General features: G+C 46.1%; 1 protein-coding gene across 1 annotated transcript; it reads right to left on the reverse strand.

Annotated features, from left to right (window-relative positions):
* Positions 1–2,975: 2,975 nt before the first annotated feature.
* On the reverse strand, positions 2,976–9,204 carry LOC144673562 (thioredoxin-like). The gene is made up of 2 exons (XM_078535322.1): positions 9,181–9,204; positions 2,976–3,263 (listed from the first exon to the last, which is right to left on the reverse strand). Exons 1-2 carry the CDS (start codon positions 9,202–9,204, stop codon positions 2,976–2,978), a joined length of 312 nt encoding a protein of 103 aa, XP_078391448.1.
* Between the last annotated feature and the right edge of the window lie 6,748 nt (positions 9,205–15,952).

A 15,952-nucleotide genomic window follows, 5' to 3' on the forward strand; every position in this document is an offset into this window, starting at 1 on the left:
GGAAAATAGAGTACGAGAGTAAGCTTGCGGGGAACACAAAAATAGACTGTAAAAGTTTCTATAGGTATGTGAAGAGAAAAAGATTGGTGAAGACAAATGTAGGTCCCTTACAGTCAGAAACAGGGGAATTTATAATGGGGAACAAAGAAATGGCTGACCAACTAAATACATACTTCGGTTCTGTCTTCACAAAGGAGGACACTATTAACATGCCAGAAATGTTTGGGAACACAGGGGTTAGTGAGAGGGAGGAACTGAAAGAAATCAGTATTTAGGGAAATGGCGTTGGGGAAATTGATGGGATTGAAGGCCAATAAATCCCCGGGGCCCGATAATCTACATCCCAGAGCATTTAAGGAAGTGGCCCTAGAAATAGTGGAAGCATTGGTGGTCATCTTCCGAGATTCTATAGACTTTGGAACAGTTCCTATAGATTGGAGGGTAGCTAATGTAACCCCACTATTTAAAAAGGGAGGCAGAGAGAAAACAGGGAATTATAGACCAGTTAGCTTGACGTCAGTAGTGGGGAAAATTCTAGAGTCCATTATAAAAGATTTAATAGCTGAACATGTGGAAAACAGTGGCAGAATCGGACAGAGTCAGCATGGATTTATAAAAAGGAAATCATGCTTGACAAATCTACTGGAATTTATCGAGGATGTAACTAGTAGAGTTGATGAGGGGTAGCCAATGGATGTGATTTATTTGAACTTTCAGAAGGCTTTCGACAAAGTCCAACATAAGAGATTGGCGTGTAAAATTAAAGTACATGGGATTGGGGTAGTGTATTGAAGTGGATAGAAAACTGGTTGACAGATAGGAAACAAAGAGTAGGAATAAGCTGGGTGGGAGGGTGAGCTGTGAGGAGGATAGAGATGCTTCAGTGTGATTTGGACAAGCTGAGTGAGTGGGCAAATGCATGGCAGATACAATATAATGTGGATAAATGTGAGGTTATCCACTTTGGTAGAAAAAACAGGAAGGCAGATTATTATCTGAATTGAGATATAAATTGAGAGGGGAATGTGCAACAAGACCTGGGTGTCCTTGTACCCCAGTCGCTGAAGGTAAGCATGCAGGTGCAGCAGGCGGTAAAGAAGGCAAATGGTATGTTGGCCTTCATAGCCAGAGGATTTGAGTACAGGAACAGGAATGTCTTGCTGCAATTGTACAGGGCCTTGGTGAGACCACACCTGGAATATTGTGTGCAGTTTTGGCCTCCTTTATCTGAGGAAGGATGTACTTGCTATAGAGGGACTGCAGCGAAGGTTTACCCGACTGATTCCTGGGATGGTGGGACTGACATATGAGGAGAGACTGAGTTGGTTAGGATTATATTCTCTGGAGTTCAGAAGAATGAGGGGGGATCTCATCGAAATCTATAAAATTCTAACAGGACTAGACAGGGTAGATGCAGGAAGGATGTTCTCGATGGTGCGGGAGTCCAGAACCAGGGGTCACAGTCTACGGATATGGGGTAGATCATTTAGGACTGAGATGAGAAATTTCTTCACCCAGAGAGTGGTGAGCCTGTGGAATTCGTTACCACAGAAAGTATTTGAGACCAAAACATTGTTCAAGAAGGAGTTAGATATAGCTCTTGGAGTGAAAGGGATCTAAGGGTATGGGGAGAAAGCGGGAGCAGGCTATTAAGTTGGATGATCAGCCATGATCATAATGAATGGCGGAACAGGCTCGAAGGGCTGAATGGCCTACTCCTCCTAGTTTCTACGTTTCTATGTAACAGTATGAGGGAGGATATGCTGCCTAATAATGAGAGGAGCATGATACTATATAATATACAAAGTATTATTATGATTTATATGGGAAGATGTATGTAACTGGCATGTCCATTTAAGGCTGCAAGTTCTAATTCCAGTAAATCACCATGTTCTGAGGTAATTTGAGACACATTATCCTTAGGTACATGCTGAGTTGACTTAATGGGTACTTTTGTAGCTGGTAAAGTTTCTTTGTAGATCTTTTGGTTCAGTAGGTAGCATTCTCTCTGAGTCAAAAAGTGTGGGTTCAAATCCCACCCCAGAGGCTTGAGCACAAAATCTTGGTTAACACTCCACTACTAAGCGAGTGCTGCACAGTTGGAAGTCTTTTGGATGAGACTTTAAACCAAGACCCTGTCTGCCCTCTAAGCTTGATGTAAAAGATCCCACAGCTATTTCAAAGAAGAGCATGGGTGTTCTCCTTGGTGTCCGGGCCAATATTTGCTTCTTCATCACATTACTAAAACAGGCTATCCAGTAATTACCGCAATGTTGAATGTGGAACCTTGCAAACTGGCTGCTAAATTTCCTACATTACAATAGTGGCTAGATTTCAAATAGTATTGTATTGGCTGTAAAGCACTTTGGGAAGTTCTGAGGCTGTGAAAGAAGCCATGAATTTGCAACTCTTTCTTTTCTTTAACTGCCAGCTGCTTGTATTTCTCTGACTTCACCCGAAGGTCAAAAATTGGCAGGACCAGAACCCAACATAATCCTACCCACTTCTGGGATTAACCTAGGCAGGTTTGCAGGTCAGCAGGAAATTCTCATGGAACTGTCGAAAAAAATATTTAAATACTCAAATATGTCAGGATTTAACCCTGATTTCTGGCTTTAACAGCCAGCACACAGGTTTTCCAAGCAGCGTGGAACTTGCTAGGTCTAATCAAGCAAGAGCGCAGCAGGGAGTTCTTGTTTACTGAAACTGTCAGGCGTGAAAGCCTTCAAAGAATTAAACTGAATTATTGCAGCCCTGCCTAGGTAAGAGGTTGGTGTCCACAGCACTTCTTTTAAGCATGTGCTTTCACCACTTGACAGGTGTTTTCCAACTTCTTGGAAGTCATTTCACCTGTCTTGGAATTCACACACTTAGATCTATATTTCCCTGCAGCATGGGAGCAGCTTATGTGGCTCTACCTTGGATCTCTGATTCATTTTTGGTTTGAAACACAGGTTTCATTAAGATTAAGGCCATTACTGCAGCTCACGAATTTTGTCTTCTAGTGTTGTTCGATTGGCTCCAGAAAACTCAAATACCCTCTTCCCATTCTTGTAGAAATGGAATGTTGGCATGCAACTTATTTGGCACCATTCAGCAAGATCTGGTGCATCATCCACATCTACCTCACAGGAAATTACACTTTTCGCTGCCAATTCATGGAATCGTGGCTTGATAGTTTGACAAGGCCCACACCATTTTGCAGAGAAGTCAATAACCACCAGTTTGCATCCCGCCTCCTTCAGCACCATTTCAAAATCTTTCTCTTGTGGGGTGGGAAATGGTGATGGTGAAAATGGTTTGGCCCTGGGAGTAGTATGTAGGCCCCCTAATAGCAGTTATAACATTGGACAGGGCATTAAGCAAAAAATAATTGGAGTTCATAACAAAGGTAATGTAATAATTGTGGGGGAATTTAATCTTCCTATTGATTGGACCAATAAAAGTGGCAAAGGTAGTCTGGAAGTAGAGCTTGTAGAATGCTTTCATGACAACTTTGTGGAACAATATGTGGTGAAAACAATGCTACCTTAAATCTAATATTGTGCGATGGGGCAGGTTTAACATCTCAGTAAATGATCCTGTGAGAAAAAGTGAGCATAATACAGTTGAATTCAAATTACGTTTGAAAGTGACATACTCCAGTCTGAAACAAAAATCTTAAAAGTATAAGAGGAGAGCTGGCTAAGGTTGATTGGGCAAATAGACTAAAAGGTTTGGCAGTAAATAAACACATTTAAAGAGACAATTCAAATTTAAAAAATAAAAAAGGCTGTGTTTGTTGCCAACACCATTTGTGCGCAGTTCTAGTGTTTTACTCTGGGTGGGGTTATAGCATGGGGCAGGGTTATGATCTGGAAACCAGGAAGCGTGGATTTCTTTGACTGTCTTTAGGTTTTAATTCTTGCCAGTGTGAATGAATAAATAGGGCATTTAATGTAATATTAACTGTTATAGGAATGTTGATCTATAATAATGTAATTGCATATGACCCTAACACACTTCACTGGGTGGAATTTTCCGTGCCCGCAGGCGTCGGGCATGCTTGGCAGCAAGAGCGGACAATGTGGCGAGGAGGCCAGAAATTGGTTTCACGATGTCGATGGTGGGCCACGTTTCTCGTCATCGGACGTCGGGAACCTCATCGGCCGAAGTGTTTCACAACAGCATTTATAAGGCATTCACTTGGCAGGCTGCGCTTTGACGGGAACTTGGGGGTGAGTACACAGTAATGTTATGCAGCGCTCACCTGGATCACCTGTTGGACTTCAAGGCTGAGGCGTGTTGGAGGGGTGAGAGCAAGGGCTGCCCTGCGATTGAGGCGACTTGGGGGTGGGTGCAAGGGCTGCCCTGTGGCTGAGGCAACTTGGGGGTGGGGGCAAAGACTGCCCTACAGTTGAAGGTAGTGCACAAGCACGTGCAGGTTGTGGGGGGAGGGAAGCAGCCATACATTATGGAAATCTTGTATAAAGTTATCATTCCTCTGTAGCTGAGACAGTTCAGATGCAGCCACATTGATATGCGTGGAGTCGGGCCTCTAGTTTATCTGCCCACTCAAGCAATGAAGAGGCAGGAAAGTGCCACCAAGTGCTCCAGAGCTTTTCACCCCTTAGGCACAGACCGCAAACTGATGAGCGTTTCAGTGGACCACAGAACAGCTGGACGTCTGGGCACATTGTATAATCTCCTTGCTAAAGCTGGCCATGAAGTAGTCACTGGTCGAGGCGCTCACACACAGCCCCTTGTAATGTCATCATCCCGGTTTGGACAAGTCTCCCCCATGGTCCATGCTAACAGTGCAGCCATGCAGTGCGGGTTAGGAGAATGTCTGCGCCCGAGCTGAGAGCACAGTATACAGTCGAATGGGCAAGGCTGCTGCCAATCAGTCAGGTGGAGTGGGGCAGCGGTGGTTAGGGTTTCGGGCAGCCATGCAGCGCACTAAACTCTGGCCATCCAAGTGGTGGCCAGCACTCTCCAGGATGCATTAAGGGGGCTTCAGACTTAACCAAGAGAGGTTCTTAGTAAACTGAAGCTAACCCACACGTCTCTTTCATCCTGCAGGAGTACAACAGGACCATGGAGCCTGGTGAACTACCTGTGTGCCTCATGGGGTACAGAGAGTGGAGGTGATAGGGAAGACAGCGACAAAGGCACCTGGCTGTGCAGAGGGGGAAGCAGTACCCTCAGGAAGAAGAGGCAGCTGGAGCTTCCACACAAGCTGCTGCAAGCCAGCAGCAAGCCATCATTGGTCGGTGCCCAGCTGGACCAAAGACCAAAGGCTGCCTTTCATTCCTGGAGATGACTGACAACCAGTGTTGCCAAAGATTGCGCATGTCTAGGGAACTGGTTGGTCACACCTGCCAGCTACTGCAGGATTAGGCACCATGGGGACATGGAGGGCATCCACTACCAGTGGCCGGGAAAGTGATTGTGGTGTTCAATTTCAATTTCTACACCAGTGGCTCTTTTCATGGCTCCACAGGTGACTTCAGCAGGATATCACAAGCCTCCACCCAAAAATGCATCCATGAGGTCAAGGATGCCATCTTTGCGAGGTCACACAACTTTGTGCATTTCGCCCGGGACCACGAAAGCCAGGTTGCAAGAACAATTGGATTTGCCTAGGTCTCTATTGCAACCAGGGGTCGACTATGTCAATCACAAGGGCTTCCATTCGCTGAAGGTGCAGCTGGTATGCGACCACCACAAACGCATCCTGCAGGTCTGCGCACGGTTTTCAGGGAGTGTCCACGACTCCTATATTCTCAGTCAGTCTCAGTTGCCTGATGTCTTCCTGGGTCCACAGAGGCTGCAGGTTTGGCTCCTTGGGGACAAGGGCTACACGCAGGGGACGTGGCTGATGACACCCGTGCGGCGGCCTCAGACTGCAGCAGAATGAAGGTATAACGAGGCTCATGCTGCAACTCACAACTTATTGAAGTAAACCATCGGGATGCTGAAAATGAGGTTCCGGTGCCTGGACCAGTCTGGAGGAGCACTGCAATATAGTCCACAGAGGGTGTCACGCATCGTCGTCGCCTGCTGTGCCCTTTACAACCTGGCATTGCAACAGGGAGAGGTGCTGGCTGAGGAGGAGATGCAGGAGCTGGAGGTCTCCTCTGATGAGGAGGACGTCAACGGTTATGAGGGTGAGAAGGTCCTTGAAGGCGACGATGTCAGTGATGAGGCCCTCGCACTGGCCAGACGAGGCAGGTGGGCTCGGGAAGCCCTCATAGCTGCTAGATTTGTGGAGGATGATGACGGCATGCAGTGAGGAGACACCATGGATCCTCACATAGCATCTATGAACGTTTGACTCTGGCCGTCTTACAACAGTGCACATACCCTCTGTGATAGTGCTCCTGTCATTGAGATGCAGTGGAGGCCCTAATAGTTGCTCGATTCCAGGAGGATGTTGACGACATTCAGTGAGGACACTCCATAGATCTTCACATAGCCTCTGGGAATGTCTGACTCCTGTCTGGCCAAGGGCAGCTCACTTACGCTCTGTGATCAGGGTCATGTCATGGAGGCTCAGCCATGAAATTTTAAAAGCACCTGATCCTTCGTCCGCCTTCAGCACCTGACCCTTTTCAGGAGCAGAGCGTCACTTGTCAAAGATGCTGAAGCAATGGGGGGGCCAGCCCCACCTTAAAGGTGCTGAGAGTGCACAGAGAGAATGACGGAACTCTGTGACGCCTGGCCACGACATTCTGGCAGCAATGACAAGCGCCGTCAAGGTGCAGGCATCACTATTATGTCCAGGGAGTGTGAGGCTAGACCATCACTTTGATCTGAAGGTTGCACAAAGCACAGGGAAGAGGCCTTGGACTGAGACACCTGCCTTTATCTTGTGCAGAAAGATTTCACATCTGTGTGACACAAACGCTGCTCATCAAAACAAGGAGCCATAGGCATGGAGACATTCTTGGGAGTTTATTTACAATAGTGAACATTATGTGCAAGTGATTAACACCTGTGCCCAGACTCACAGCAGAGGTGGAGGCAGCCTGCTGACTGCTACACCCTGTTGTCTGTGTTGACCTTGGTGGGCGTCCTCTTGGGGGCCGAGACCTGGAGGACCCCAGCCTGCTTTCAGGGTCCTGCTGTGTGGCAGTGGCACCCTCCTTGGCCTGTGGAGCTGGGGCTGCTGAGGTTACGGCGAGGGGGGATTCAGATCAGCCGGCCACTCTTGGAGCCACCTGGGTGGATGGCCCCCGGAGGTACACCTGCTGATCCTCCTCCCTATGGGTGCCTGAGGGTCAATGGCTGACTCGTTGAGGAGAAGGGATAGCGGAGTGAAATCAGGCTGCCCTGCAGCCCTCTCATGGACACGCTGTTGGAGGTCAACTATGGTGTCGGCAATGGAATTCAGCCCACGCAGCAGTGCAGGAGCGACGTCCTGGGCCAAGGTCTCCACGGCGGCTGCCATCCTACCAGTGTTTACCTTGGTGCATTAGCATACCGGTGCTATCACTTCAGCCCGAAGGTGGATGGACTCCTCCATTGTGCCTTGCAATCTGAGGAGTGCAGCGGACGTTCCTTCCTAATGTTCCTGAGCTTTCCTTTGCAGCTCCAGAAACTATTACATGAATGAGTCCAGACGCTCGTCATCCGACTCACCCTCAGCAAATTTCTGCCTCCAGCAGTCCTCCAAGTGCTGAACACCTGGGAAGTCCCTGCTGCCACCTGATGTGGATCAGAAAGTGTGATGTGCTCACCAGATTGTGATCCCGATGCTATTCTAAAGCTAAGTCCCATCGAGGTGTGTCTCTCTATGCTGGTGGAGGGTGTGGGTGGGCGCTGTGACAGATCTTCAGGGAGGGTTTCAGCAGATTTCTCTTCTGAGCTTCCCTCAGGCCTTGATTGGAGGCCCTGGGTTGTGGACTTTCTTGGTTGTTACCCAGATGTGCCTGCGAAAGCAAGGTGAGATAATTAGTGCATGGCAGTGGCCTGTGAAACAGGACACATCACTCAGAGCATGGTTGTCTGATGGATGTTGCTGTGCTGGATCCTCACTTGGTAGAGCACCGCAGACCTCACTGTCAGCACAGAAACGGTCCAGATCCTCACCTGCCAGCTGTTTTCATACTCCGTGAGGACCTTCATTTCAGGCATTCCTCCAGCAGTCTGCGACCTCTCCCTCTTGTGTGCCAACTTGTCCTGCATGAATAGAGATGGAGAGGGTGTAAGCAGGATGCCTGCCAGGCCAGCTGATAAGTATGCCTGGCATGTGTGGGTGGTGTGTGGTCTCACAGATGGGATGAGGACAATGAAGGTGTGTGTGAGATAGTGAATGGTGATATCCCTTGAACTGGCATTGGGTAAGGGCCATGTGGATGTGTGATGGGTTTGTGAGTGTGTGAGCTGAGAGTGATGAGATGAGTGACTTACCCTGGCAGAATGGAGATCATTCATCCTCTTTCGGCACTGGGTGGCTGTCCTCTTTTGCAGGGCTTTGGCACTGACCACTGGTGCCACTGTCTCCCAAGCCGGATTAGTGATGTTGTTGTCCATCCTGCGGCCAGAGCTGGGTAGAGGACATCACAGCGGGCCTCCACTGCGTCCAAAAGACGCTCAAGGGACGCATCATTGAATCTGGGGGCTGCAGTCTTAGAAACCATAGAAAAGTTACAGCACAGAAGGAGGCCATTTGGCCCATCTTGTCCATGCCAGCCTGAGGACACCCAGGTGCCCTTTCTAATCCCACCTTCTTGCACTCAGCCCAGAGCCCTGCAGCTTTCAGCACTTAAGGTGCAGATCCAGGTACTTTTTTAAAGAGTTTAGAGTTTCTGCCTCCACCTCCAACTTGGGCAGCGAATTCCAGACACCCACTACCCTCTGCGTAAAAAAGTTCTTCCTCATGTCCCCCCTACACCTTCTGCCACTTATCTTGAATCTATGTCCCCTGGTTCTAGAATTCTCCACTAAGGAAAATAATTTTATCCTGTCCACTCTATCTATTCTCCTCATAATTTTGTACACCTCAATCAAGTCACCTCTCAGCCTTCTTTGTTCTAAGGAAAATAACCCCAACCTATCCAATCTCTCCTCGTAGCTACACTTTTCTAACCCTAACAACATTCTTGTAAACCTCCTCTGCACTCTATCCAGAGCTATTATGTCCTTCCTGTAATGTGGTGACCAGAACTGCACACAATACTCCAGTTGTGGCCTCACCAGTGTTTTATACAATTCCAACATTATATCCTTACTTTTATATTCTATACGTCTGCCAATGAAGGAAAGCATTTCATATGCCTTCTTTACAACCTTGTCTACTTGAACTGCTGCCTTCAGGGACCTCTGTACTTGTACGCCAAGATCTCTCACTTCATCTACCCCTCTTAGTATATTCCCATTTATTGTGTAATCCCTGTAACTGTTTGACCTCCCTAAATGTATGACCTCACACTTCTCTATGTTAAAATCCATCTGCCACTTTACCGCTCACTCCACCAATCCATCTATATCATTTTGGAGATTATGGCTATCCTCTACACTATCCACTACTCGGCCAATCTTTGTGTCATCTGCAAATTTCCCAATCGTGCCCCCCACGTTCAAGTCCAAATCGTTAATATATAACACAAACAGCAAGGGTCCCAATACCGAGCCCTGTGGAACACCACTTGAGACAACTTTCCATTCGCAAGGGCATCCATCGACCACTACCCTTTGTTTCCTGTTACAAAGCCAACCTTTTATCCAGTTTGCCACATTACCCTGAATCCCATGGGCTTTTACTTTCCTGACCAATCTGCCATGTGGGACCTTGTCAAATGCCTTGCTAAAATCCATATACACAACATCCACTGCACTATCTTCATCAACCCTTCTTGTCACTTCCTCAAAGAATTCAATCAAATTTGTGAGGCAAGACCTTCCTTTAACAAATCCATGCTGACCATCCCTGACTAGTCTATGCCTTTCCACATGACAGTTAATCCTATCTCTCAGGATTGATTCTACTAATTTGCTCACCACCAATGTAAGACTAACTGGCCTATAATTGTTTGGCATTTCCTTTGATCCCTTTTTAAACAATGGAACTACGTTTGCATTTCTCCAGTCCTCCAGTGCCTCCCCTCTATCTAGTGAATTTAGGAAAATCATCCTCAGAGCATCTGCTATCTCCTCCCTGACTTCTTTCAGCAGCCTCGGAAGCAATCCATTGGGCCCTGGTGACTTATCAGCTTTCAAAGATTTCAACCCTTCGAGTACTTCCTCTCTCTTTATGACTATCCCGTCCAATATCTCGCAGTGTTCCTCCTGGACTACTATATCTACATCCTCCCTTTCCTTTGTAAACACGGAGACAAAATATTCGTTCAAAACCCTTCCCACAGCCTCTGCATCTACACACAAGTTTCCATCTTCATCTCTGATAGGTCCCACTTTTTCCTTAACTAACTTTTTAGCATTAATGTATTGGTAAAACATCTTTGGGTTATCTTTAACTTTACTTGCTAATCTTTTTTCATGCCCTCTCTTTGATTTCCTTATTTCCTTTTTTACTTCGTCCCTGCACTTCCTATATTCGTCTAGGCTATCTGCAGTGCTTAGTTATTTGTGCCTATCGTATGCTTTCTTTTTCTGTTTGATCTTCCCCTGTATTCCTCTAGACAACCAGGGGGGTCTAGATTTGGCAGTACCACTCTTATTTTTGTAGAGGACATGTCTAATTTGTACAATTAGGATCTCACTTTTTAGTGCTTCCCATTGGTTTTCCACCGTTTTATCCTCCAGCAGTGCTGTCCAGTCCACCTCAGCCAAGTCCCTTCTCATTTCTGCAAAATTTGCCTTCCCCCAGTTCAAGACTTTTACTCCTGCCTTATCTCTGTCCAATTCCATGGTAATGCTAAATCTAACTGAATTGTGATCACTGTCCCCAATATGGTCGCCAACTGTCACTTCACCCACTTGCCCTTCTTCGTTCCCCAAGACTAGGTCTAGAATTGCATCTCCTCTCGTTCGGTTTGTCACTAATTGGTTGAAAAAATTTTCCTGGGCACGCTTCATGAATTACTCTCCCTCAGTTCCCCTTATATTGTTTGAATCCCAGTTGATATTAGGATAGTTGAAGTCTCCTACTATTATTGCCCTCTTGTTCTTACAAGCAGAAATTTGCCTACATGTTTGTTCTTCTATCCCCCTTTCACTATTTGGGGGTCTGTAGTATACTCCCAGTAGTGTGGCTGCCCCTTTTTTATTTCTAAGCTCAATCCATAAAGCCTCGTTTGTTGACCCATTTAGTATATCATCCCTTCTCACAACTGGAATTGATTCTTTAACCATTAGTGCTACCCCCGCTCCTTTTTTATCTCCTACTCTATCGTGTCTGAAGACTCTATAACCAGGGATATTAAGCTGCCAGTTTTGTCCCTCCTTTAGCCAGGTCTCCGTTACAGCAATGACATCCTGCTGCCATGTGTCTACCCGTGCCCTTAACTCATCTAACTTGTTTGTAATACTCCTTGCATTGAAGTAAAAACAGTTTAACCCTGACAATTTCCCTTGCTGGATGCTTTTTAAACTTTGCTTCTCCTGTAACTCCATGTCTATCACAATGTCCCTAGCTAATGTTCTACCTCCGTTTTTCTGATCTGAATCTGACCTATCTGATCCTACTCCTGGGATCCCATCCCCCTGCCACACTAGTTTAAAGACTCCCCAACAGAACTGGCAAAAGCCCCCGCAAGGACACTGGTCCCAGCTCTGCCTGGGTGCAGCCCGTCCAGTTTGTACAGGTCCCACCTTCCCCAGAACCGGTCCCAGTGCCTCAAGAATCAGAATCCCTCCCAGCTACACCATCTCTCCAGCCACGTGTTCATTTGGTCTATCCTCTTATTCCTGCTCTCGCTTGCACGTGGAACTGGGAGTAATCCTGAGATGACTACATTTGAGATCCTGCATTTTAATTTATCTCCTAACTTCCTGTCCTCATCCAGGTCCTCATCCCTTAATTTATCTATGTCGTTGGTACCAATGTGTACCACGACCACTGGCTATTTACCTTCCCTCCCCAGAATGTCCTGCAATGCTCCGTGACATCCTGGACCCTGGCACCAGGGAGGCAACATACCATCCTTGATTCACGTTTGCAGCCACAGAAGCGTCTGTCTGTGCCCCTAACTATTGAATCCCCTATCACTATAGCCCTGCCACTTGTTTACCTACCGCCCCCCTGAGTAGCAGAGCCACCCACGGTGCCGTGAACTTGGCTGTTGCTGCTTTCCCCTGAGAGTCCACCCCCCCCTAACAATATCCGTTAGAGAGGGGGATGACCACAGGGAACTCCTGCACTACCTTCCTGAGTCTTTTACTGTTCCTGATGGTCATCCATACCCTTTCTGCCTGTGTAATCTTCACCTGCGGTGTGACCACTTTGCTAAATGTGCTATCCAAGACTTGCTCACCATCGCGAATGCTCCACAATGAGTCCACCCACAGCTCCAGCTCCGAAATCCGGTTAGCTAGAAGCTACATTTGGACATACCTTCCGCACACATGGTCACCAGGGACACTGGAAGCGTCCCTTATTTCCCACATCCTGCAGGAGGAGCATATCATGGGTCTGAGTTCTCCTGCCATGACATCCCTCTTGATTAAGCTAGTTACTCCCTTGAAAAATACGCTAGCTCGGGGCCTTATTTATGTTAGCTAGGAACCTTGTTTCTTAACTAATTATACTTGTACAGTACTACTCTATACTTTATTTTTTTAGCTCCTACCTCAGTACTAAACAATGAATTACTTTAATAGATTGAAAAAAAACTCACCAGGATTTACTCACCAATCAGCTGCTTTTTTAAAAATCCACTTTCAGTAGAGTGTTCCTTGCAGGTCTGGTGCACTCCTGGAGGTACTGCCTCTCCCTCTCTCTCTTTTTTTTTGGTATGAGGAGGAGGGAGGGATGGAAACACTATAGCAATGAAATGTTTGGGGCTATTCCGTTCTTTGACAGTGGGTCCTCCTCGATCCCCTTCTGAGTTGCGGTGACTGCGCTGACTTCTCCCAGAATGCTTCTCAGTCACTTCTCACTACCGCCCTCTGTTGGATGCTCTTCCTCCTGTTCAGAGCAAGGGTCCTTCTCCTCGATCCCCTTCTGAGTTGCTTGCCTCTCTTGGCCAAGTCTTCCATGCAGCAGTCCTGGGCTGGAATCACTGAGTGGCATGCGTGCAGCTGCACATTAAATATGGCTCATGGTGTGATGAAGCGGTGATGCGATGGCATGGTGGGCAAATGGTGCCCGCCATGGAAACAGCATGTTTCCCGGGAATGCATAATTAATGCTGCGGGTTTGGGATGATACTGCATGAGAAGCCTCCATTGCTGTCGGCAGGTAAAACATCTGGGATGATTCCACCCATTGTTTCAGCTTTAATCACGTTTCACAAAGCAGGTCTTAAAAAATGTAAAAGAGACTGACCCTGATGGCTGAAAAGCAGGCCTGTGAACCCCTTCCCCCCTGAACTCCCCATCACCAACCCAACCTTGATCTGCTCCCGCCAGCCATGCTCTTCCCTCCAGTCACATTAATTTTACTGCTCCTTGGCTACAGCCTTTACCAGGGCCTTCCCTGCCTGACACACCCAGGCAAGGGGAGGGGGTTTTGACATCATTGGATTTCTGAGCAGGCGTGGATCAGTGTGTATGTGCAGTCGGGTATCAGCAGCCATCTTGCGTTGGCAGGAGACACAATGTAAAAAAATCCAAAAACTTAATGAGTAAGATCCGTCCCATTACTTACTGGGGGATTAAGAATAGTATTAATTATATTGAAAGAAGAGGATTATAATGTTGCATAGAATAGTAGCAAGCCTGAATATTGGAAGTGTTTAGAAATGAACAAAGGCCAAGATGTAGATAAAAAGTGAAAAAATAGAATATGAGAGTAAATAAACCAGGAATATAAAAACAGATTGATAGACAAAAAGAGCTTTTACCAGTACTGTATATGAAAAATGGAGTAGCTAAATTAAACATCGGTCCCTTAGGGACAGAGACAGGAGAAATTATGACGGGGAATGAGGAAATGGCAGAGAAGTTGGTTATGGACAGGAGAGGGTTTAATTGAAACAGCATTAATTTCTCCTCTCACCATCTATCTGTAAAACACAAAGGTGTTTTGATTTGCTTTCCCCTTTATAAGCAGTGGTGTTTTTTACAACCCTTGGTTTTGGTGTGATCCAATTTCTATTAATAACCCCACAGCAAACTCATGATAGGATAAGCTCAAAGCGTTAGTTTATCTGCACAATCTCAAAATGCGGGAGGGGGTTCACAATGTAGCCCCCTGTGCACTCATACAATAAAAGTGGGATAGAGAAAAGAAATATTTACAGGACAAAGACCACAGAGAAAAGAACTATTGTTTCACGTGCGTCCAGAGTCTAGAATCAAAGTCCAATGAGATATTCCTTCATGGGGGTTGAAACTGATGCTGTATAATTCGATTTTCCACAAGACTTGACTTCACACGATGAGATCGGCTTGCAGAGATGAATCAGTCTTGTAGGTGTTGGTACAGAAGTTCCAGTAGAAACAGTGTAGATGGGACCAGGCTGAGTTTGTGTACAGCAAGGCAATATAACTGGTTTCACCAGCTATAGGTTCATGTCACATGACTCCCATCTCTCCACATTGTCTTTGACAAGGGATATGTATCCCTCATTGGGGTCCCTGAGATGGTTAAATGTCTCAACCATTAAGAATTGAAAGGAAGGTTGCGGGGTCCTTTGTCCTAGCAGACGAATAAACCCCGATTGTCCAACCTGGGTTAGGAAATGCAGATAGCCTTTGAATAGCTCTCTTTGAATTCGGTCTGTGCAGTCCACAGGGGGTTGTTCAGGGATAACGTGTGCAAGTTTCCACAGAGCGCAATGGAGGCTGGACCATTGAGTGTATTCAAGGTTGAGTTAGACACATTTTTGATCTATATGGGTGCCAAGGTTATTGGTGGCGGACAGAAAAATGGAGTTACGGCCATAATCAGATCAGCCATGATCATATTGAATGGCAGAGCAGATTCAAGGGGTCACATAATCTACTCCTGTTCCACCCTTACTTCTATCAGTCATGAATACACAACCATTTATTAGTAATTCCACCTTCCTCTTTCAGCTTTTCCCATGTTACATGTTCACTCCTTCATATCAACCATCCATTTTGGATTTGGGGCAGATGGCTTTTCAGCTATATACCCTTCCTGCACCTAACCCTTCCCATTTATCTCAGCTAGGGAACAGCACCGATGCACACTGGCTTGCATGCACCAGTGGCTGGGTTATTTCATGGCTAACGAGTCCTGGACTAAGACCTGAACCCAGGGTATCTGGCTCAGAAGCAGAAGAGCTACCCACTCCAGCTCCCGCTACATTAACTACCGATGAATCAAAATTTTCATTGAAAAATGTCGCAAGATTGGCTTATTTGGATAAAGCAAATGTAGAAAAGCTAAGGCACAACTTTCAAGAGCCAGTTTTATCTTAGCTGGTTTGGGGATTGTCATTGTTGACACTAGAAACAAAGATAAAACAAGTTTCAGTTCTCTCACTTTGAGCAGAATATTAATTAAAAATTTGCATTGATAGCTACTGGGATAAAATGATGCTTTTGTGGAATTGTATCAAGGTAGCACAAACATATACGAACAGTAACAATGCCGATAACCTAAAGAAAGAAAAAATAGAACCCACCAATTAAATCCAAAAGACAGCCGGATTTTCCTGAAAATGTAACTATGGCTATGTTTTATGCCCGGTATTCATTAAGAATTTGAACAAAACTGCATACTCCAACTACCTGCAACTTCTCACAGAAAATATAATTGGTTGGCTGCCAATAGAAAGACAATTAATTCCATGATGAAAAGCTTAAACAGCTGTGTATCATAACCTCTCTGTTATCAGTAGGATAATAAAAAAAATTGAAATGCATGTCATGTAGA

This window comes from Cetorhinus maximus, chromosome 3 (assembly GCF_964194155.1).
Source record: "Cetorhinus maximus chromosome 3, sCetMax3.hap1.1, whole genome shotgun sequence".
Lineage (NCBI taxonomy): Eukaryota > Metazoa > Chordata > Chondrichthyes > Lamniformes > Cetorhinidae > Cetorhinus > Cetorhinus maximus.

What these genes read in the sequence shown, in the direction of transcription:
- LOC144673562 (XM_078535322.1), bottom strand. Translation starts at nt 9,204, where the DNA reads ATGTTGGAATTGTATAAAACACTG. An exon ending in TGGAATTGTATAAAACACTG is followed by an intron (nt 3,264 to 9,180) that starts GTGAGGCCACAA and finishes ACCCCACAAGAG; the next exon opens with AAAGATTTTGAAATGGTGCT.